Source organism: Bos taurus, chromosome 24, assembly GCF_002263795.3.
Source record: "Bos taurus isolate L1 Dominette 01449 registration number 42190680 breed Hereford chromosome 24, ARS-UCD2.0, whole genome shotgun sequence".
Taxonomy (NCBI): domain Eukaryota; kingdom Metazoa; phylum Chordata; class Mammalia; order Artiodactyla; family Bovidae; genus Bos; species Bos taurus.
In genome coordinates, this window is record NC_037351.1 from 48,375,107 (window position 1) to 48,397,500 (window position 22,394).

The window sequence follows — 22,394 nt, forward strand, 5'->3', positions numbered from 1 at the left end:
ATCACCCCCCCTCCCCGTGAGGTCCTTTCAGGACACCCCAAAGGGCGGCAGCACCAGTGGCTGGCCACGTGGCTCAGGCTGGCCGCTCAGGTTGGGCAGGATGTCCACGCACTGGAGGAGAGAACCTGACCGGTGGAAGACAGAGGTTCAGACAAACCGGTGCAGTGGGCCAGGGGCCAGGAAGGAACCTTGTGGGTCCCTGGGGAAACTTAGCAGGCCACCTCTCTGTGTTGTAAGAAGAGAAGATGCGAAGATGTTGGGACAGAAAATGAAAAGTTCATCACTAGCAAGAACATCATCTTCCTTCAGTCCTGGCACTGAAGGTGTGAAACTGCAGTTCCTTCTCTGCAAAGTGGAGAAGACCTTACTTTAAGGTCTCTGAAATGACATGCTGCCCCGCCCCGTCAGTCCTTGCTGCTTGTTAGAATCAGCTGGGGAGTGCTTAAAATATACCCCTGCCTGGACCCACCGTAGACATATCAGAATCTCTGGGGGTGGGTCCTGGGCATCAGTCGTTCTTACAGCTCCCTGGGTGCATCTGAAAGGCCACCAGCCAGAGGATCTGTGCCCTAAGATATTGAGGGTGGATCCCATTTCCCCATCCCGTATGGTGTTTGCATCCTAGAAAAGCAAGGGGTTAACCAGGACTTGATCCAAACTTACAAAACCTTTGTCTTCTTGATGTTACTCACACTCGGCCATGCATAATGCTCTTTCGTTTTCTATCTTATGAGGATGTAGGATTCCTCCAGAGGAGGGATCTTGTCATATTTGTCGTTGTGTTTCTCAAGACGATGCTCTGTCCTCCACTCCCACCCCCATCCTTCATCAAAACCAGTCCATTTTAGTCTTAAATATTTGTTGGCTCTTCCTCCATCCCCTTTGTCATCCCCCCCACCAAGTTCCTACATTAGCCGTTGTCACATCTTAAGAATTGTGTCGGTCTCCCCAAATCCATTCTTTCCAATGCCTCCAGCATGATCTAGACCGGGGGTCCCCAGCCCCTGGGATCTAATACCTGATGATCTGACGTGGAGCCAGTGTAATATTAGTAATAGAAATGAAGTGAAAGAAAGTGAAAGTTGTGTCCGATTCTGCAACCCCATGGGCTATACAGTCCATGCAATTCTCCAGGTCAGAATACTGGAGTGGGGTAGCCTTTCATTCTCCAGGGGAACTTCCCAACCCAGGGATGGAACCCAGGTCTCCCGCATTGCAGGTGGATTCTTTACCAGCTGAGCCACAAGGGAAGCCTGAGAATACTGGAGTGGGTAGCCTATCCGTTCTCCAGCAGATCCCTGACCCAGGAATTGAACGGGGGTCTCTGCATTGCAGGCAGATTCTTTACCAACTGAGCTATCAGGGAAGCCATAAAGTGCACAGTAAGTGTGATGTGCTTGAATTATCCCCAGACCATTCCCCCACCTTGGCCCTCTGTACTGTATGTGGAAAAATTATCTTCCATCAAATTGGTCCCTGATGCCAAAAAGGTTGGGGACCTCTGATTTAAGTCTGCAGATGTAGCTGATTTACTGTCTGCCTAAGTCTTCCCCTGCCTCCCCTGCACACGTAGCATCACGCTCCCTCCGTGCAAGGCCTCCCCAGCCACCCTCTCCAAGCTCGATGACCTTGACCAAGTACCTGACTTGGCCGTTTCCTCCTATCTAGACTGGGGATAATTAAGTCTCCGCCCTGCCGCCACTGTCTCGGAAGGCTGTCGTGGGAATTAAGCACAAGGGTCACTGAGGAGGGACTCTGAAAGCTCTGAGGCCCCAGTCAGATCTGAGGGTTTCCACGAGAGCCTCAGGAAATAAGTGTTGCACACGGCAGCTCCCTGGGGCCCCCTGTGCTTATGTTCCTTGTGAGCACGGCAGCCGTGGAGGGGGCGCTGCCGGCTGGTTCCCTCCGTGTTTTTGTAAAGGGAATCGGGTGAAGGAAATGTCTTGGAATAGACAATCTTCCTAAACTCCCCCAAAATAACCTCAGTGGAAACAATTGTGGTAACGTCCACTCTGCAGTTATTGTTTCAGTCCGCAGCAATGGGAACAATCTCCCGGCCTTTCCAACTCAACTGGGAATCAGCTGGACTTCCAGGGGCCTGGAAACAAAGGACTGTGCTTTGAGGGCCTCTCTAGGTCTTCAGGGCCCACTGGGGCTGGAGGCAATCCCAGGGTCTGTGTCCAGTGTTTCTTTTCCTCCCAGCTTCCCCTGGGGAGTTTTGTTTGCTAGAGATTTTCATGTTTTCCCATAGGTAACCTTGGGGAAGTTACCTCCTGTCTATCTGAAGACTTTAGGAGAACACTTGGGCTCTAGCTTTTCCTCCAGTGAGTTAGCCCCGTGCCCCAGACTGGAGACCTCGGGAGGCTTGGGGGCTCTTGCCCACCCGCTCCAATACAATCAGCACCTCCTCTGAAAGTCTGCCTTGATGTTCCTCCCTCACCCTGCTCACAGGTGCTCCTGTCCCCAGTCCCTGTCTGTTCTTCTTACCGGTCTCTTCAAAGCGTTGACCTAGCATTTTCGCCTAGTCCCCTCTCCTGTCACCACCGTCCCCGACTCCGAGCGCCATGCAGCTCTTCGCTGGCCCATGGGAGAAAGTCTGAAACCGTCTGCAGGGCGTCCATCGTCTGGAGTCTTCCCTCATGACCCTGAACATTCTTGTCATCTGCCACCTTCTAGGTGTTGCCCCCAGTCTTCCAGGACAGCCCTGTTTTCTTGGCATTTTGTCCCTTTTTGAAAAGCTCAACCTGTTAATTGTGTGGCTAAATTTGATTTAATTTTCTACTTTTGTTTAAAAAAAAAAATCATTCTGACCCGTTCTCCTTATTTCTGGCTCACCATGCATAAAGACCAGCCTCCTCCTTGCCTCTGTGACCTGTTCTCCTTATTTCTGGCTCACCGTGCATAAAGACCAGCCTCCTCCTTGCCTCTGTGTGCTGAGTCCTCCTTCCATCTCTCTGCTCCAACTCTCACGCCCCTCAGAATCTCTTGTTTCTTGTTTCCTCTAAGAAGCGCCCTGGTTACTCTGCAATCTAGAGTCAGTTCTTTCTGGAACATGGTTCCCTGCAACATCAGTTCTCGAACTTCATGTGCAAACAGCATGCAGATCTGCTTCACGTCAGATTCTGATTCCGTAGGACTGGCCTGAGGCCAAATTCCTGCATCCCTAACCAGCTTCCAGGTGATGCCAATGCTGCTGGTCCGTGGACCACACTTAGAGTAGCAGGTCTCAGAACCATGGTTTTCGACTTTTGCTGCACGTTGGCATTACCTGAGTGGGTTTTCTTTAAAAGATACCCATACCAGTCTTCTACCTTCAGACAGTATGATTTTATCGGCATGGGGTACACCCCAGGCTTTGACGTTTTTAAAAGTCTCTCCAGGTGACTGTGTGTGCTCAGGTGTGGCAACTACTTATTACATTGTGTGAACATGGCTAAGCCTGGTATGAGCTTGCCCCAGTTTTCCAGGGCAGCCCTATTTTCTTGGCATTTTGTCCTTTTCGGAAACCTCGGCCTGTTAATTGTGTGATGAAATTTGATTTACCTTGTCTCCCTGCAGAGACTGTGTGCATGCATGCATGCTAAGGTGCGTCAGTCGTGTCTGACTGTGCAAGCCCATGGAGTATAGCCCACCAGGCTCCTCTGTCCATGGAATATTCCAGTCAAGAATATTGGATTGGGTTGCCATTTCCTACTCCAGGGATCTTACTGACCCAGAGATGGAACCCGGGTCCCTTATGTCTTCGACATTGGCAGGCGGGTTCTTTACCACTGCCACCTGGAAAGCCCGCATAGACTGTAATTCCTTCGAAAGCAGGACTTGGTCTTTTTTTTTTTTTGAGAATTGATTATTGACTGATGGTTAAATATTAGGCCCCCTAAGTTTGTTTGTTTGTTTTAATGATTAAGCAGTGTTAATAGAGCTCATACTGCCATTAGGGAATCATACTAGATGTCAAGAGGGAAACAAAAATAAGAAGGTCTTGGATTTTGCAGAGCCCAGTGAAATCTACACAGCACCAGCCCTGGCAGGGAGTTGCCTGCCTGGATGGAGTGTTTTCAAGGGCTCTGGATGTGTTTCCTCTTCTGCCTCCCCCATCCGCGTCCCCACCCAAGAGGAGAAAAAGAAACAAGTTCTCCCTCCCTGGTCACTTATTCCAAAAGCATTGCCACTAATGTTCTGGTTTCCCTTTCGGTCTGAGGCAGTGGTTGCTGACCTGACCATGCTTCAGAACCATCTGAAGCGCTTTGAAAATCCCCACTGCCTGGGCTCCACCCGAGTGTGTGTATCAGAGCTTCTGATGGGGCCTGAGCCTCGGGAGTTTAAATCTCCCCAGGGGGCTGTCCGTGAGCCTCCAGGGCTGAGAGCCACTGACCCAGGGTTCTTATTGACTGAAATGTAGGTAACACTCCAGTTATCCTCCTCTGGGGGTGGAGGGGACTGAGTTTGTCAGAGCCTTTCCTGAAAGCAGGTTCTGATAGCAGGAGGGAAGCAAACATGGGGATGTCAGGCACCTGTCGGACACAGGAACTCAGCACTGCATCATGGGGAGGCCAGAGAGGGGAGACACGCTGCTACAAAGGACGCTTGGCCACCCAGCATTTCTCTAGAGCAGGGCCACCACATCATGGTCTGTGCACTGATTTCCAGCCCCTACCAGTTTCTATCATCAGGTTGTATTGGAACACAGCCGCCCCTTCGTGGCTGCTTCTGCTGCACACTGCAGCACTGAGTAGCTGTGACAGAGACCATACAGCCTGCAGAGCCTAAAATATTTAATGACCTGGCCCTGCACAGAAAAGATTTGCCAACCCCTGCTTAGAGAGTTGATCCTGCATGATCTCCCTCTGGACCTCCCAGGAGGCTCAGTGGTAAAGATCCACCTGCCAGTGTAGGAGACACAGATTCGATCCCTGGGTCGGGAAGATCTCCTGGAGAAGGAAATGGCAACCCGCTCCAGTACTCCTGCCTGGAGAATCCCGTGGACAGAGGAGCCTGGTGGGCTACGGTCCATGGGGTCGCACAGAGTCAGACACACCTGAGCACGGCATGAGTCCCTCCTCTGGACGGTCCTGCAGTCTGTCCATCAACACAAAGGCTGGGCATTTCAAATACCATTTCTTAAGACTCTGTAATGCTGTAGTTGCTCTTAAAGCAGGGCAGGGTGTCCTCAGAGATGTGCTGAGAGTTAAGTCCTGGCAGGGCTAAGTTATGGCTTCCTTCTCTCAGCCTTGGGGTGATGGGCCTTGGGTGGCCAGTACTGTGGGCTGCCACCCCGGCCCCAAGCAGCCTCTGTGGGTTCCCCCAGGGGGCCATACCAATGTCACTGTGTTCCCGATGGGCTGTGAGGTGGGAGGGCTGGGAAGCCCCACACCAAACCTTGACAGATTGAAGAGGCTGGAGCTGGGAATGGACTCCTTTCCTGCCTGAGGAGGATGGAGTCGGGGGAGGGGCTGCAGGCATGAGCTCTGTAGATGGAGGGAGGAAGGGGATGAGACCTGTGCTTGACCAGAGCCCTCGCTGCAGAGTCCTGTGTCCAGGCTCGCGTTACCCTCCTTCCTTCTGCAGCCACCACTGTGCCCCTGAAAGTAGGTCAAATCGCTGTCTGCTCCAGAGGCTCAGAGGGAAAGAGATACCAACTAGGTCATCAGAACTGCTGGTGCCTGGTGAGCCAGCCGAAACCAGTGGCCACCCAATTTAAGACAGCCCATAAAGACTCTTTTATGTGGCAGGGAACCCTTAATGGCCCACATCCACACAACAAAAGGTCAGCCCTGCTTTCTGGGAATGGAACAAGTAATTGAATTTCTGAAATGGTCCATTTCCTGTAGTCAGAGAGAGGTATAACCCGTGTCCTTAAAGTATTCACTTAAAAAATTAATAAGTTGGAGGCAATTATTTCTTTTACCGAAGGTATTTGCCATAGGACTTAGAATTTCCTAAGATAGTGAAAGCACAATTCTATACAGAAAAATTTTTGCATGCCAGCAGATTTTTAGGAACTCGTTTCTATCTGCTGTTTTCCCATCTTTCTTAATTAGGAACCTCGGTAAGACCGTGTTCCTTAGACTTTATCATTTTTGATGGCACACCATTAGGGAGGTCCATTATTTTTGCACGATACCGATCATATTAATACTTAGCGTGGCAGCTTTGCTGTTAGTGACTTAATGTGGAAGGAGGGAGAGGGAAGAAGCAAGAGCCCACTAACAACAACCCTGTGAATTTATGCTATGATGGGGGCTTCTCTGATAGCTCAGCTGGTAAAGAATCCACCTGCAATGCAAAAGACCCCGGTTCAATTCCTGGGTCAGGAAGATATGCTGGAGAAGGAACAGGCTATCCACCCCATTATTCTTGGGCTTCCCTGGTGGCTCGGCTGGTAAAGAATCTGCCTGCAATGTGGGAGACCAAGGTTCGATCCCTGGGTTGGGAAGATCCCCCGGAGAAGGGAAAAGCTACCCACTCCAGTATTCTGGCCTGGAGCATTCCATGGACTGTGTAGCTGCATAGTCCATGGGGTCACAAAGAGCTGGACACGACTGAGCGACTTTCACTTTCACTTTCCCATGCGGTGATGGTCTGCGGAGTGAATCCAGGGAAAGCCACTCGTGGGCCAGCCCCTTCCATGGCTCGTTGAAAACCCCGCTTGTTCGTGTTCTCCTTCCGTTAGCCAGTGCTTGCTGAGTGCCCGCTCTGTGATGTCGCTGTGCACAGTCCACTGGGGTGGCACCTGGGGGTCTGCAGCCCTGAAGTTCTGGATCAGCTCCTGCTTGGTTGGCTCTGGGTCTCAGATCTGTGGCTCTAACGGGCATTCTGTTACGGATCCATCCCAGGCCTCTGAGTTAATGTCCCAGCTTCACCCACCACACACTCGCTGTTTTTCATTAGATCTGCTATTAAATCTGCTTAATCTATCCTCCCAGCCCCCTTTTCCTCTCCTGTAGAGAATGGATAATAATAGCATCTCCCTCTCAAGGTTCTGGTGAGGTTTAAATTAGTTAATACATGGGAAACTCGGAACCCTGCCTGCCTCCGTAAGTGATAGACACTGTTATTATCATGATCGTAGCTCGAGATCCTGGCAGATATAATTTAGTTCCTTCTATGGTAAGAAGACTTTTTGAATACCATCCAGGAAAACGGAATTGCTCACTCAGTGGAAGGGAGCATATTTCTCGGGCAGGACTGGAGGGGAAGGAAAGACTTCGCAGGCTCACTTCCCCTCATTGTTGGCCCAGCTCATCCACATGAGACTCTAGCCCAAGGATGCCCTCGCCTTGCCCATCTCCCCATCTCTTCCTTTATCTTCTTGCTGCCTGGAGCTGGCCTTGGAGATAGCCAGTAGAGCCAGTTGCCAACAGCTAAGGAGTGTAAAGTTATGACCAACCTAGATAGCATATTGAAAAGCAGAGACATTACTTTGCCAACAAAGGTCCATCTAGTCAAGGCTGTGGTTTTTCCAGTGGTCATGTATGGATGTGAGAGTTGGACTGTGAAGAAAGCTGAGCACCGAAGAATTGATGCTTTTGAACTGTGGTGTTGGAGAAGACTCTGAGAGTCCCTTGGACTGCAAGGAAATCCAACCAGTCCATTCTGAAGGAGATCAGTCCTGGGTGTTCATTGGAAGGACTGATGCTAAAGCTGAAACTCCAATACTTTGGCCACCTCATGTGAAGCGTTGACTCATTGGGAAAGACCCTGATGCTGGGAGGGATTGGGGGCAGGAGGAGAAGGGGACGACAGAGGATGAGATGGCTAGATGGCATCACCGACTCAATGGACATGAGTTTGAGTGAACTCTGGAGTTGGTGATGGACAGGGAGGCCTGGCGTGCTGCAATTCATGGGGTCGCAAAGAGTCGGCCACGACTGAGCAGCTGAGCTGAGCTGAAGGGTGTAAAGGCAGGGTCTCTCTCGAGTCTGAGCTGTCTCCCACACCTGTTCTACCTTTCACGTCCCCGCCCCCAACCATCTGCGTCATCAGACAAGTGGAAGATTCTTGTTGCATCTCTGCAACATGTAAGATGCTATTTTGGACATGAAACTAAAGGCTCTGACACGGAAGGTCAGGCCCCGAGGTCTCCCCTGGAGTCCCCTCGGCTGTGCCTGGGCTGTGGGTGCGGCTGTCATCCCAAACTCCCCTTCACCCCGGTGCTTTCACACCAGGCAAAGAGCACAAATCCAGAGCAAAAAGCAGTGGCCACACCCAGGAGTGGCCACTGACCGGGGAACACCCCCCCGCCCCCGCCCACCCATCAGTGCCTGCCTCCCACGCAGTTTGGGCCAGCCTCTCTCACAACTGCCTTGGGCAGGAGAAGCTTTGTTTTGAGTCTCTTAAGGAAACCAGGTCTGCCTCCTTGGAGCCTGCCACCCAGTCATCCCCCTGCCGTAGCAGACTGGGACTCCTGGACTCTCTGCAGTGTGTGATCCCTGCAGATCGCAGTCCTCCGCTGGTGGGACTGACCCCTCTCAGCCTGTCTGGCCTCAGCTCTGAGGACCTCAGGGTCACTCGGGCCCTGCTGTCTCTGGGCTAGGCTGGGCACAGGCACACCCCAACTTGAGTCCAGTAAACTTGTGCGGCAGGACTGGCCAGATGTTTCTCTGTATTTCATCTCCTTTGACTCCCAGCATCTCATTTAATCCTCACGAAGGACGTAGGTTTAGGCTCTCCATTTTAGAGCACAGGGGCCTGAGGCTCAGCGAGGGGAAGCAAGCCCCCTCCCGCCTGGCTGGCCCTGCCTCTGGCCTGCTGCTGGAGTTGGCAGCAGTGAGACAGCTGTCACAACCTAGGTGCCTGTGGGACCGATCCGTGGGCCTTGAGCACCCACAGTGCCATCATTTCAGGGCAGGCCGGCCAAGGAACAGTAACCATGGTCTTCAGAGAGCCTGCGGTGTAACCAAGGATTGGGCGATCCACGTCTTCAATACCTTTTCCATTTCCACTAACCACAGGGGAGTTGCTGAGCACTGGGCCTTGTGCTTACAGATCAAGGACCAGTGAGGCAAGGGAGCATCCTGGCTTCTTACAGCAGGGAACTCGTGCCTGGTCGACAGCCGCCGCTTATGGGCTCTGTGCCCATGGGCCACCTGTCTATTGGCGACCACCTGTTGGTGATAGATAGAATGCAGGTGGCCCAGCTCTGGTCCATTCAGGGCTGTCGGTCATCTTAACTTTTCATCCAACAAGCAGTCATGGAAGACTGTGATGTCTAAGCCAGTGTGGGGCCTGTGGAAGTGAAGGCAGCATGGCCCCTGAGCCCCTGAAAGTTGGCAGGGTGGCTAGAGAAGCAAGCTTGCTAGCAGCTACCTAGTCTGTTCAGACACCTGGCTGGAGTGTTAAGAAGAGAGTGTCCGATGCGCTGTGTGACCACACGAGTTAATTCCCCTGGGTGTTAGTGTCTGTGCTGTAGGGCAGGGGTGGGTGTTTATGCCAGTGGCTCAGCCTCTTCTGAACGCAGCCTGGGAGCTCAGGTCGTGGCTGGCTGGTGGACACAGAGTGACCTCGTTCTAGGATGGCGTTACTTGGGGTTTGGCCTGCGGCTTCCCTGCGGGCTCTAAACGGGTGTGGATGGAAAGTCAGGAAGTCTCAGGGCAGGGTCTCTGTGTGCACATGGGGTGCTCCCCAGCCTGGAATTTCAGACTTTGCCCTAAAAAGGAGGAGGGCCATGGGGGTGTGCAGAGGATGGGAGCGCAGTTGGGAAACTGCTGGTGCTGCCTATCCTATGGTTCAGTTCAGTCACTCAGTTGCGTTCGACTCTTTGCGACCCCATGGACTGCAGCGTGCCAGGCTTCCCTGTCTATCACCAACTCCCAGAGCTTACTCAAACTCATGTCCATAGAGTCAGTAATGCCATCCAACCATCTCACCCTCTGTCATCCCCTTCTCCTCCTGCCTTCAATCTTTGCCAGCATCAGGGTCTTTTCCAATGACTCAGCTCTTCGCATCAGGTGGCCAAAGTATTGGAGTCTCAGCTTCAGCATCAGTCCTTCTAGTGAATATTCAGGACTTATTTCCTTTAGGATTCACTGGTTGGATCTCCTTGCAGTCCAAGGGACCCTCAAGAGTCTTCTCCAACACCACAGTTCAAAAGCATCAATTCTTCAGTGCTCAGCTTTCTTTATAGTCCAAGTCTCACATCCATATAGGACTACTGGAAAAACCATAGCTTGGACTAGACAGACCTTTGTTGGCAAAATAATGTCTCTGCTTTTTAATATGCTGTCTAGGTTGATCATAACTTTTCTTCCAAGGAGCAAGTGTCTTTTAATTTTATGACTGCACTTACCAATGCATTGATTTTGGGGCCCAAGAAAATAGCCTCTCACTGTTTCCATTGTTTCCCCATCTATGTGCCATGAAGCAATGGTATCCTTATCCTTACGCCTATCCTTATACGTCAGATGATCTCCTTTTATCCTCTTGCTAGTCCTCTGAAATACTACTTTTTCATAGAAGAGGAAAATAGAAGCCCTCAGGAGGGTGGGGATCTAGCCAGGCTCCCACAGTAGGTGGCAGTGATGGTATTTAAAGCCAAACCGATTGACTCCGATCTCTGCCTGATAGCCCCGAATCTGTTGCTTAAAGCACCTGAGACTGGCTCTGCAAACCCTGGGACAGCCACCCCGCTGCTCCTGAGTGCTCCTTTGTCACAGTCTCCTGTCCCGTTCCCCATGTCACCAGACCAGCCAGCTTTGGCCCAGCACTGCGGATGCAGAACGACGAACCATTTGCTCACAGGTGGCCTTGAAGACGCTCCCTGCACAGTGGAACTCGCCTCAGGATCTCAGCGTCTCCGGCAGAGGTGTTTGGGGCAAAGGCCCCTTCCATGACCCACCGAGGCCCTCACTCTTACTGTATTCTGACCACTGCCCACTTATAAAATGAGCCACGCCAGAGTACTTTCAGGAGAGGCCAGAACAAAGCCATTAAGATATTCCTCCTCGTAGCTTCCGCTGGGGCCTTTGCCTTTCTGGTTCTGCTTCTGTTAACTTCAGAGCCTTCCAGTAACTCGAAGGGTAGTCTTGGGCATCCCTTCCTTCCTCTACCGGTTCCTTGCCCCATGGGTGTCTCTGTGACTCCCCTGGGTCTGGACTAGTAACTCTGCTTGTGTATCTGTGCTCCCGGTGGCCCGGGACTTCTTTGGGACACAGGAGGAGTCTGGGTTTTCCCTGTCTGTGACGTGCCGTGTGCTCACCGAACGTGGTGGGTATCTTGTGTTGTAGAGTTCTCACTCCTTCTCCAGAATCCGTTGTTGCCTCAGTTCCCAAGATGCTTTTTCAGCCTCCCCAAGGACATAAAACTACTCACAGCTTTCCTCCCTGACAAAGACTATCACTTGCCCTCAGAGACCAGAGCGTGAGTATCACTTGGTCTTCTCTTGAGTTTTAGTTACTGGTATTAGTACTAGGATGAGGAGGAAATATATAATAGATGCTAGTTGTCCAACAATGATGAATGGGGAAGCTTTATGGGCTTTTCCAGGGTTTGGGTCTTATCTCTGTCATGGATGCACCATCCAGTTAGAGACCAGAATTCAGGCCACTTATGTCCAAAGGTGCCCAGGCAACTTTCCCAGAGGCTGCAGAGCAGACCCTGTGTCTTTCCCATGATCACTTGCACCTGGTGTGTTTCTAGAGCACCTTCCTGCCTCTGGTCTGCAGCAGCAGGGAGCTATTGCCCTTTCAGGTTAGCAGCACTTCCAGGACCCCCAGTAAAAACCACTTATCAAGGATGTGGGGAGCATCTGGCTGCCAGCTCCATGCTCATGTGGCTGTCGCTGCATCAACAGGAGCCCTGGAGGGGGGATGGTGGTGGGGGATGCAGCTAGGATTGCTTCTAGACTCTTGGTCCTGGGCTTGTCACTTGGATGAGATCCTGAGCCACTGGGTCTCACATGGTCTTCAACTCAGAGAGGGTTATAATCACCATCCAACAGCCCTCCCTGTGCAGGCATGCATGTACACACACACACACACACACACACACACACACACACACCCACCCATCACAGGAGTACCTTGGTTGCAAATGGGAAACTGATCATGGTTGAAAAAGCAGGACTTTAGTAATTGTTTCCTTTACATTTTATACCGCATAACACAGACACAATTCCCTATCATTTTTCTGTTAGCTTGAGGTCCTGTCTTTGGCATCAACATTCTCATCTATTTTTTCTGTTCGCTCAGAAATTATCAAGCCCATGTCATTTGTATTTGGTGTTGCCCAGGGGACCCTTCCTGGCGTGGCTGGCCACGGGAGGGTCAGGGACCCGCATGTTTACTTTGCTGGACTTCATGGATATACTAAGATCAGCTGGAGCAACACCTTAAGTTGCATCATCTGAACTATTTAGGACTCTTCTGGTCACACGTAACAGATCCCAACTCAAAATATATTTAAAGATACGTGACGCAGGAGGTAGGAAGAGCAAATATTTTCATCCTCATTTTTCACGAGAAGGAGCAGAGGGCTGGGTGAGATCACTGCCCACGGGTATCCCAGTCAGGCAGCCGTGCTGGAACCCGGGTTGCCTAAAGGCTCTGTGGGGTTTACTAGTCAAGTTACGAGGCTGTTACAGTGAGAAACCCAACTTGAAGGAAAAAGGAGGGATGGGTTTTGTTAGCTCAGGACATCTAAGGAAGGCCACGTTCCAGCAACCTGACCTTCTGTAACCGCACCCCTGTACAGGCTCAAACCCCCGCCTGCTGGATGAATGCTGAGGGTCCATACCCCAAAGACCTCTCCACAGGCAGAATATTCATGTGCAGTAGACCCCGCTGGGCTTCCCGGGGCGCCAGTGCTAAAGATCCCAGCTGCCAGTGCAGGAGACATGAAGAGACCTGGGTTTGATCCCTGGGCTGGGAAGATCCTCTGGAGGAGGTCATGGCAACCTACTCCAGTATTCTGGAGAATCCCCATGCACAGAGGAGCGTGGTGGGCTACAGTCCATGGGGTCTCACAGAGTCGGACACGACTGAAGCCACTTTGCAAGCACGTGTGCACAGACCCCACTAAACCCTGACCAGAGAGCTTTGCTTACGCTCCTTTTCTGGAACAATGTCCAGGTCTTGTGGAGCCAACATCCAGTCTTTCAGAGTGGGTGAAGGGTAGGTTTACAGTTCAGGGTGCAAATGGGGGGCGGCCAGAGGCAGGGGGTGAGCGTTGATCGCTCAGAGGCAATCTCTGCACCTCTGCCCTGTTGACCTTTATCTGTGTTTTCATATTGGGACTCCAGCTGAGGTATTGTTCTTAAAAGGGTCTCTGCTGATTAAAACAAATAAATTAAAAGAAAAATTAGAAGATCACGAACTGAGACATGAGTTAGCCTGCCCGACCCCCACCTTTTTTCTGAAACAGGTCAGCTGCTCTGAATAGCTGTGCAGCCTGGAGATTCCAGGAATTTTAGAAACATTACCTGTTTGTTTCAGCTTGGACGTGACCCACACATCCTGCCCACGTGGAGCTTGGTAGGATAGCTTCTTAGAAGCTATGAAAAAAAACATGACCCCAGCAAGAGGAAGGCTCCACTGTTGAGACAAACTCATTGTCAGGGGAGCTGTACTTGGTATTTTTATGGCCCCTTAAGTTGCCAAGTGCTCCATTTCCTTTGTACTGTTTGCCTTCGGGATGTCTCCCCATGTTGGGCTGGAGACGGAGGGCCTGCGGAGCCCAGCTGGCTTGGCCTGAGCCTGTCCTGCCTCCGTGGGGCTCCAGCTCCCTGGGCTCACCCAGTGGCTGCAGCAGAACCAACATCCAGTTCTTCTGGGTTGCTGTCCATGGCACCCTCCACTCCGGGTCATCTGGAATTTTCTGGAGAGGAGGAAGCCGTTAGTTTCCAGGCGTTTCAAAGCATTCTCGGGAGTGACAAGTGGGACTGATACTCAACCTCGGGAAGAAGAGGAGGGGGCTGTGGTTTCCAAGAGGCCAGGATGGAGATTCAGTTATCCAGGAGAGATGGATAACCAAGTGGGCAGGGGTCTGGAGAGGGCGGGTCTGGGGCCACAGGGCTGACCTCTCAGGACACTGCGGTGTGCTAGGAAAGGCAGCCAACGTGTAGGAAAGAACCATGTTCTGCATGTCCTGGCAGTGGAGTCCTGTCGCCCTGTATGTATTTCTGGCTGGAGTCACCTTGAGGATGGCTTTGAATAGTGCTGCACGTGGAGCCTCTCGCCGCCCCGTGGCCTGGGCCAGGATCCTCAGCCTTGCTTTCCAACCCCGCATGTCCCAGCTGCACCAGCTCCCCCTGAAGGCCTGTCCAGTCGGGCAGGGCTGGGGCAGGCCCCACAGTCGGGGTGGGATCTTCACGCGGCGGGAAGAAGCTCTCTTGTCTCTGTGTTATGCACTTTCCCTTTGCAAAGAGCTGGTGTGTGACAGAGACAACAGATCCGTGAGAATAGGTCTGGATGATTTCTATCAGACCCAGGTCCGGGGGGTGGTTAGTGGTCAGAGGTCACAGGTCACAGGAATATCAGGAAAGTCTCCTTTGAGGAGAAAGTGGACCTGGAGTTCCGTGAAGCTTCCGGCCGTGGGACTGAGCTCTGTGTGGCCCTTCAAAACCTCATCCCGCAAGACTGAAGGGGAACCAGGCAGAGCAGTGACCGGGGGCCCGCACCCACCAGCCCGTGGAGAGAGGGCCAGGGTCAGGGCGAGCTCCCCTGGAGAGGTGGGGGACAGAGGCCTGCCGATGGAGCCGTGGTCAGGTCGTCTCAGAAGTCGCGGGTGCAGCAAGGGTGAAGGGGGTGTGCGGGGCCTGGCCCCCCGCCCTGGCTGACTTTGGAATCTCAGCCCTGGGTGAGGCACTGTCCCGGAGCCCTGCCTCGGGGCCCAAGAGGTGGAGAGGTGTGCTGTGTGCTTGCCCCACCACTCCTCTTGGTATTTCCGTCCAGAGACCTTGCTCAGTAGAGGCTCAACCAGCTTGAGGCTCCCACCCACTTTTCCTTCCCTTCTCTTCTTCAACAGATACTTAATTAATACCTACCTGAGCCCGGAACCCTTCCAGGGCTTCGTGCACTTGGTCCAAGAGCCAGATGGGTCCTCGCCCTTTGAACTCACCTGGGGGTGAGGTTTAGGATTAGGGGGCTCGTCTGGCAGCCTCCCAGCCGGGACCCGGGTCCAGGGCACCACCAGGTGGCCAGGGAGCAAAGAAACTTGCAGCCTCAGGTCTCCTGCACTCAAGGTGTCTCCCTTTTTCCCTCCTGTCTCCTGGTCCCTCCAGGTAAACTAACCTGGAGGGTGGGGCCCGGCCAGGAAGCATCATCCCAGAGCCAGGTCACATGCTGCCTGTCCTGTAGGAATTTTGCATCTGTCATTTCAAAGAGATCAGGATATGTTGTGAAGGTTGAAACCTGGGCAGCAGACTGAGCTGTTGGTTTGATAGGGGGCTGGAAGACTGCCCCCCACCCAGACTGAAAGTGTCTGGCGCGGAGCCTGGCATCCCACCACAGGAACACCCCGTGAAGTTTCCAGAATAGCACCGCGTGGGATCAGTAGCGCTTGCTTACCAGGGAGAATCGGATAGACTCAGGGACCTCCCGTGTCAAACAGGATCTCAAAGGAGAACCTGGGGATGCTGAGAGCGCGGGAGAGGAGGCCATCGGGCAGGCCCTGAGCTGTGGACGCCTGCCTGGGTGGCTGTGTAGGATTGGGACAGGAGGGCCAGGTGGATTCGTTCCCTAGGGCTGCAGGAACACAGTACCATCAGCTGGGTGGCTGAACGCAACAGACATTTGCAGTCTCACAGTTCTGGATACTAGAAGTCTGGAGTCAGGGTGTCAGCAGGGCCACCCTCCGCCGCCCCCGGAAGGCTCCGGGAAGAATCGTCTTTTGCCTCTCCTGGCTTCAAGTGGCTGCCAACAATCCTCACCCTTTTTTCGGTTCAAAGCTTCCCCCCTCCAAACATTACCCCCATTTTCACACAGCTTGTGTCTCAATCTCTAAATTCCTTCTTGTAAGGGTCATTGGGTTTAGGGCCCACCTTAATCTTTAGAATGACCTCATCCTAACTCCATCCTATTTGTGAAGACCCTGTTTTCCAAATACGGTCTGTACCCACATGGGGACTCCAGCTGGTCTTTTGGGGGCATCCGATTCTGCCCGCTGTAGGGGTGAAGAGGACGGTACAGGTGGCACCGCGCGCCACTGCGGTCGGGAGCCCACGGAGCACCAGGTGCTGCCTCCCCCTCCTGCAGTGCCGGCTCGTTCTAGACAACCCACCTGTGCTGCAGGTATTGCTGGCCCGCAGGCTGAGGTCCTAACATACCTTCTTCTCTTCCATCATGGGTCTCTGTCCACCCATTGGCACTCAGCTCAGGGAGCACCCCGGGTGAAGGCCTCCCTGCCCCTGCCCCAGGCAGAGCTGCCCGCTCCCCCCTCACGGCGTCCAGAGACCTCCGTGCACGCGGCGGCCTGCGCGTCTGCGCTCCCCCGAGCTCCCAGGGCTGGAACTGGGGCTCTTCGTTCTGCTATTTCCCCTCTGATGCGCCTGGCACGTGGTTGGCCTTCAGAGCTGCTTCGGTGAGGAAGAACCAACGATGGCCAGATGGACTGATGGACTGATGGGTAGTTGGCAAGCGACAGAGGCGTCTCCCCTGACCACCCCCACCCCTGCGGCCCTCATCCCTTTATCCTGCCTGGTTCTGCTCCATAGTATTTTCCATCATTGATCATATTGTCTATTTACTTGTTTTTCCTTTCTCTCCTGTCATTAGAAGGTGTGCTCTGTAAGAACAAGCATTTGCCCATTGCTTTTCCGCTAATGTATCTGCAGTGTCTAAAACAATGATATTTGTAGGGTGGGTGGATGGATGGGTGAGTGGGTGGATGGGTGAATGGATGGATGGGTAGGTGGGTGGGTGGATGGGTGGATGGATGGATGGGTAGGTGGGTGGGTGGATGGGTGGATGGATGGATGGGCTGGGTGGATGGGTGGGTAGGTGGGGAGTGTGGGGCATGGGGGAGGGGAGCTGTGGCTGGGGGGACGTACATCACTCTTATCACAGAGTCAGCTGGTCTCAGTACCACCCATCACACGTGTCGGCTTGCTCAGCATGCTTGCATGACCCTCAGACGCAAGATGCTTGTTTATAGCTGCCGTCTGAGGGCAAGGCCCCTGTATTCCCAGTCTAGGGTCAGCAGCTCTGCTGCACCTGCCTTAATCCCCCAGAAATACCTGCTGTCCCAGGTTGTGAGGTCTTAGCCTCAGCCTGCCTCGGGATGGGCGGATTTTACATTAATGGGTTTCTGCAACCCGAGCAGTAACATGGTGCCCACAATGCCACATCCTAGGCCAGTGCTGACCTCTGGGATGGGAGTGAATGTGTGTGTGTGTGTGTGTGTGTGTGTGTGTGTGTTTCACGTGTCCTCTGCTTGAGCTGCATGCAGAAGGAGTATTATCTTCCCTTCCTCCCTGGAGAGGCTTGGTTTATATAATCTACTTGTCTCCTAGGCCCGCTTAGTTATTGAAAGTGCTCAGAGGTTAGACAGAGGGGAGCTGCAGCCAGGTCTCAGAGCTCAGGGAGAAGGGTTCTCACGCGGAGAGGTGGAGGAGAGCAGGGGCCGGGGGGGTCCAGGGAAATGCTGCAGAGGCCCGCCTGACTGGCTGAGCAGACTCACACACCAGCTGGTGATCCAGAGGCTGCTGGGGCTCTTCTTCATTTGCAGGGGTTGGGTGGGGGTGGTGCTCATACCTGGACTGATGTCCACCTGGGGCTCTTTCGGAGCATGGGATAGAAAAATTTATTGAGTAAAGAAATAGAACAAAGGCTACTGTGTACTCTTAAATGGTCATTCTGACCTGATAAATTTCCCATTCTCCGCTCAAGGGGTACATTCTATTAATATCTAAAGAGCAGGGAGAAATCTCTGGTCTAAAGCCAGAGCCCCGTTGTCCCTGGCCAGGCCTGGGGATACCAGTTCATGCTCCTCTCCAGGTTCCTTACTGATCCTTCCTGTCACTGGATGCCGGTCCTGCACATACCACCCTTTCCAGCCCTTTTGTAGGAACTGTTTTAGGGCAGCTGCTTCCTAATTGAATGGGTGGGGGGGCGGGTACATTTTTCACTGTGGCTGGATCTTTCTTTTTTAAACACTTGTTACTCCCTCTACCTGGAAAATTTTTTCCACCTTTTAAAAATTAGGATATAATTCACATGCCATAAAATTCACCCTTCAAAATAATATGAGTGAATGGTTTTTAGTATATTCATGAGGTTATGCAACTGTCCAAATTCCAGAATGTTTTCATTACCCCCCAAGGAAACCTGGAGCCCACTGGCAGTCACTTCCCATTCTGCCTCTCCCCAGCCCCTGGAAGACACTCATTTACTTGCTGTGTTTGCACATTTGCCAATTCTGGACGTTTCATAAAAACGAAATTGAACTGTATGGGGATTTTTGGTGACTAGCTTCTTCCCTGAGCATGATGTTCTCAAGATTCATCCATGCTGCAGCCTGTATCAGAATTTCCTTCCTTTTCATGGCTGTGTAATAACTCCATTGTATGGAGCCATCACATATCTATGCAGCCATCAGTTAAAAGACATTTGATTTGTTTCCATTTTTGGCTGTTATGAATACTGCTGCTTTGAACATTCACATACAAGCCTCATCTCTCACTAGTGGCTTTGAAGAACTTGGGCTAGCCTGGGTCAGCAGCTAATCTGATGGCAGGTCTTAGCTAAACTCACAGTCTCCCTCATTCTTCCTCTTTTGGCCTCGTGTTCGCCTCTCTTGACACCCAGATGCCCTTGTTTTGGAGGTAGTGGGCAGCGTATTGGGTTGTGTGTGTCACGTGGTACCCCTGCCAGTTTGAATCTGAAGAACAAAGGGGCTGATTGAAGAAGGTCCTCCAGTGAAGCCTGTATAAATACAGTGCACCCCGTTTTATACAGGACGGTTTGAAAGTTCTACACAGGTGCCCCAGGCATTCATTCATTTATTCACCATGGTGCCAGTAGGCCGGGGCCCAGGCGGCCTTGTGGGTGGGGCCAGTCCTCTACAGCACTGGCCTTGGGGTGCTCCTGGGGAAGGAAGACCTCAGGAGTGCAAAGCTTGGTTCTGTCACTTTGTTCAGCTGATTTCTGGTCTCCCACTGGGATCCACCAGCTTTAGACCAAAGAGAACACAGGCAGAATTCCTCCACCCTTTCCTAGCACGCTGCCTGGTCCCCACACTCTCTGCTAATTCCCTCCATCTTCCCTAACCTGAGCTTTCTTCACTCTCTTCCCCATAAACTGCCTCCTCTGGACTCTGTCTGCCAGGACTGGGGGCCTGAGAACAGGAAGAGGGTCAGCTTGATGGGAGAAATGGTGATGGCGAGGATGGCAGTGACACCACCAGCGATGCTGACTGAGGTTCGCTGCATCCTAGGCACTGCTGTACATTCTTTACATGTTTATCAACACAGTTAACCCTCAGAAGAACCCTAGGAGGCAGATGCTATTATTATCATCCCCATTTCACAGATGTGAAAACTGAGGCACATAGAGCTTAGGTCACCTGTTTAAAGTCACATAGCCATCAAGAACTGTGGCTCCAGAGCCCAGACTTTTAACTATTCTGACATTTTATATAGATGCTGGGGAAGATTGAAGGCAGGGGGAGAAGGGGACGACAGAGGATGAGATGGTTGGATGGCATCACCGCCTCAATGGACATAAGTTTGAGCAAGCTCCAGGAGTTGATGATGGACAGGGAAGCCTGGTGTGCTGCAGTCCATGGGGTCATAAAGAGTCGGACACAACTGAGCGACAACTGAACTGAACTGAACATTCATATTAGTGATTTGGAGGCAATGGAAGAACACAGAAGTCAGAGTAGTGGCTTTGTTAGAAGCCCTGAGTGGTCCTGCCTGCCCCCCCGGGCCACACTGAGTCCTGGCAGAGAGTTGGAACTCCATGAGTCTGGGTCACCAGGGAAGCTCCCCTCTGCTACGGCCGTGGGGAGCGAGGCAAGGATGCAGCTCACAGCCCAGGACTCTGGAGCCTGGGCAGGGGAGGCTGGCCCCTCGTGAGCTCCTGGAAAGCCAAGTATCGGGACAGCTCCCTCAGCCCGGCCCCGGGGCCCAGCTCCTCGTCCAGGCCTCCGGCTTGAGAGGAGCCTCGGCTTCCTGCCATTGTCTGCTCTGGGCCCGCCCAGTGTGTTCCTGCGCTGACCTGAGGCTGGGAGGGAGGGAAGGGGCCAGCCCGGGGCTGGGTCAGGGTGGGAGAGGGGAAATGAGAGGGGAAGACTTGGTGTTTTTCCTTGTTTGTGTTTTGTATTAAAGAAAGCAAATAATATCCTTTGAGAAAACCATTAAACAAAGCACATCCTCAGGTCTCAGGGCCCCATTGTGGCTGTCCGGCCGGAATTCATTCATGCCTTCTCGGCCGATTGTTGGAGGCAAGAGACAGGCTGTGAGGGAGGGACCGACGATATAAATAATGTAAATTAAATAAAATTTGAAGTGTGCTGTTCGCTCCCTGGACTCAACGGGTGTCTTAGGGCCAGCGTCTGAGAGGCCAGGGTCCCTGTGTCCTCCTGAGTCTGTTGTCCCCCCAGCGCCCTCATTCCCGCTCCAGGAAGCACCTCGAGGCTGACGGGGTTACCAGAGTCCAAGGCTGATCAGCCCTGTGGTCAGGGGCAAAGCCCAGAGAAGGCAGCCTACCAGGACCCTCCACTGTGGAGCCCGAATCCAGAGGGTGGCATGCACTGTCCCCATTGAGCGTCTGGGCCTCAGTCTCCTTGTCTATAAAGTGCAGCTAGGGGCTCGCTGGACTCTCCCCTAGCACACTGGGCCTGTCACACCCTCTGACCCCTGCACACCCAGGGCCCTGTGGGCAGCATGAGGACCACGCTCAGGCTGTGCACTCTGCATCACGACCCATGCCCAGATGTCCCGGGTCCAAGCCAGGCCACTGCCTCCCTGCAGACCGCCAGCCTTAGGTACACTCAAGCCCTCCCACCCTGCCCCAGCCAGACCATAATAGAAGGGCAGTACTTTCCTGTGTCCCACCAGAACGCACTTTCCTGGGGAGAGGGGAATAATAAGAAAAGAGCTGGCTATCAGCTCACCTTCTGCAAATAATTCTGCCTGCTGCCTGGCATTTTACTCCCATCAGCCCTGCATGGTAAGGAAAGGGTTTCTCTCCAGCCTCGGTGTAAATATATTGGTGGCTCAGGTGGTAAAGAATCCACCTGCAATGCAGGAGACCCAGGTTCGATCCCTGGGTTGGGAAGATGCCCTGGAGAAGGGAATGACAACCCTCTCCAGTATCCTTGCTTGGAAAATCCCACGGACAGAGGAGCCCGGAGGGCTACAGTTCATGGGGTCAAAAAGAGTCAGACATGACTGAGCTACTAACACTTCTCTCCAACCTTGATGTAAACATATATATACGTAGTTGTTATCATGATGACAATATATGCAAAAGACCAACCTTAAAATTTTCCACAATTTAACATTTAAAAAGATATTAGCTATTTGCATGTTTCCCCTAAATGCACCCCAGGAGTATAAGTAACAAGGATCTTTGGTTAAAAAAAAAAAAAACTGCATGAAGCCTTCTGGACTAGGATGAGGAGAAACCTGGATCCTGGCACATTCCGTCTGCATGAGGCTCAGGGTTTGCAAGGAGGCTGTGCCTCCTTGGTCCTCTCCACAGCTCAGAGAAGATAGTCACATTCCCCTGGTGTTAGGAGGCCTGATGTTAGAGGGTTAGCTTGTCCACCATCAGATTCCAATCTGATTCTCTTGCTAATTCTCTGCCACACCTTGCACACCCTCATCCATCTCTCCTGACCTGAGTGTTCTCATTTGAATGGCTGGATTTGACAAAGTCTAGGGACCCCCCTGTTCTTTGGTTCTATGATTCCACCATCATCACCTGGTGGGAAATGCATAGACTCAAATATTCTCCATTTTTCAATCTGGATTTGGCGGTCAGAGCCTAGCCTTTCCATACTCTCGGTTTCATTTTGTTGTTGTAGATGTTGTTGTAGATTAGTTCAGACCCGGAAGTTCTTTGCTCTCTTTCAGATTTACTGACCCCCCTCTTCCTCCCCCAACCACACAGGGCTACCACCCGATGCCCCACGAGGTGGAGATTGCGCACACGAAGAAGCTGTTCCGGAGGAGGAGAAATGACCGAAGGTAGGAGACTCTCGATCGCCAGCTTTGGGTTTTCTTTGCCTCTGCCAGCCCTTGTGTAGCTGCAGTCTTGGCCTGCATTTTGCTTTTCTGGTCACTAGCTGATACAATAAGAGGTGACGTGGCTGCAGTGGGGTTGGTTACAGGGTCGGGGGCGGCCCCAGGATTGGATCCCTGCAGGAGTCCAGGGCAGGTTTTGCAGTTGAGGAAGAGGAAAGCTCTTTGCACCAACTGGGCAGCCACAATAGCAGTCCTCGGGGGACTCTGA

The 22,394-nt window shown here is 52.5% G+C and overlaps 1 protein-coding gene across 8 annotated transcripts in view; it reads left to right on the forward strand.

Annotated features, from left to right (window-relative positions):
* Positions 1 to 22,394, forward strand: part of CTIF (cap binding complex dependent translation initiation factor) — a 326,254-nt gene that overhangs the window by 154,993 nt on the left and 148,867 nt on the right. For all 8 annotated transcript variants that reach the window (XM_005224342.5, XM_010819001.4, XM_015460146.3 and 5 more), the window contains exon 7: positions 22,053 to 22,129. In XM_005224342.5, coding sequence (XP_005224399.1) covers positions 22,053 to 22,129 — 77 coding nt within the window. The remainder of the gene's footprint in view (positions 1 to 22,052; positions 22,130 to 22,394) is intronic.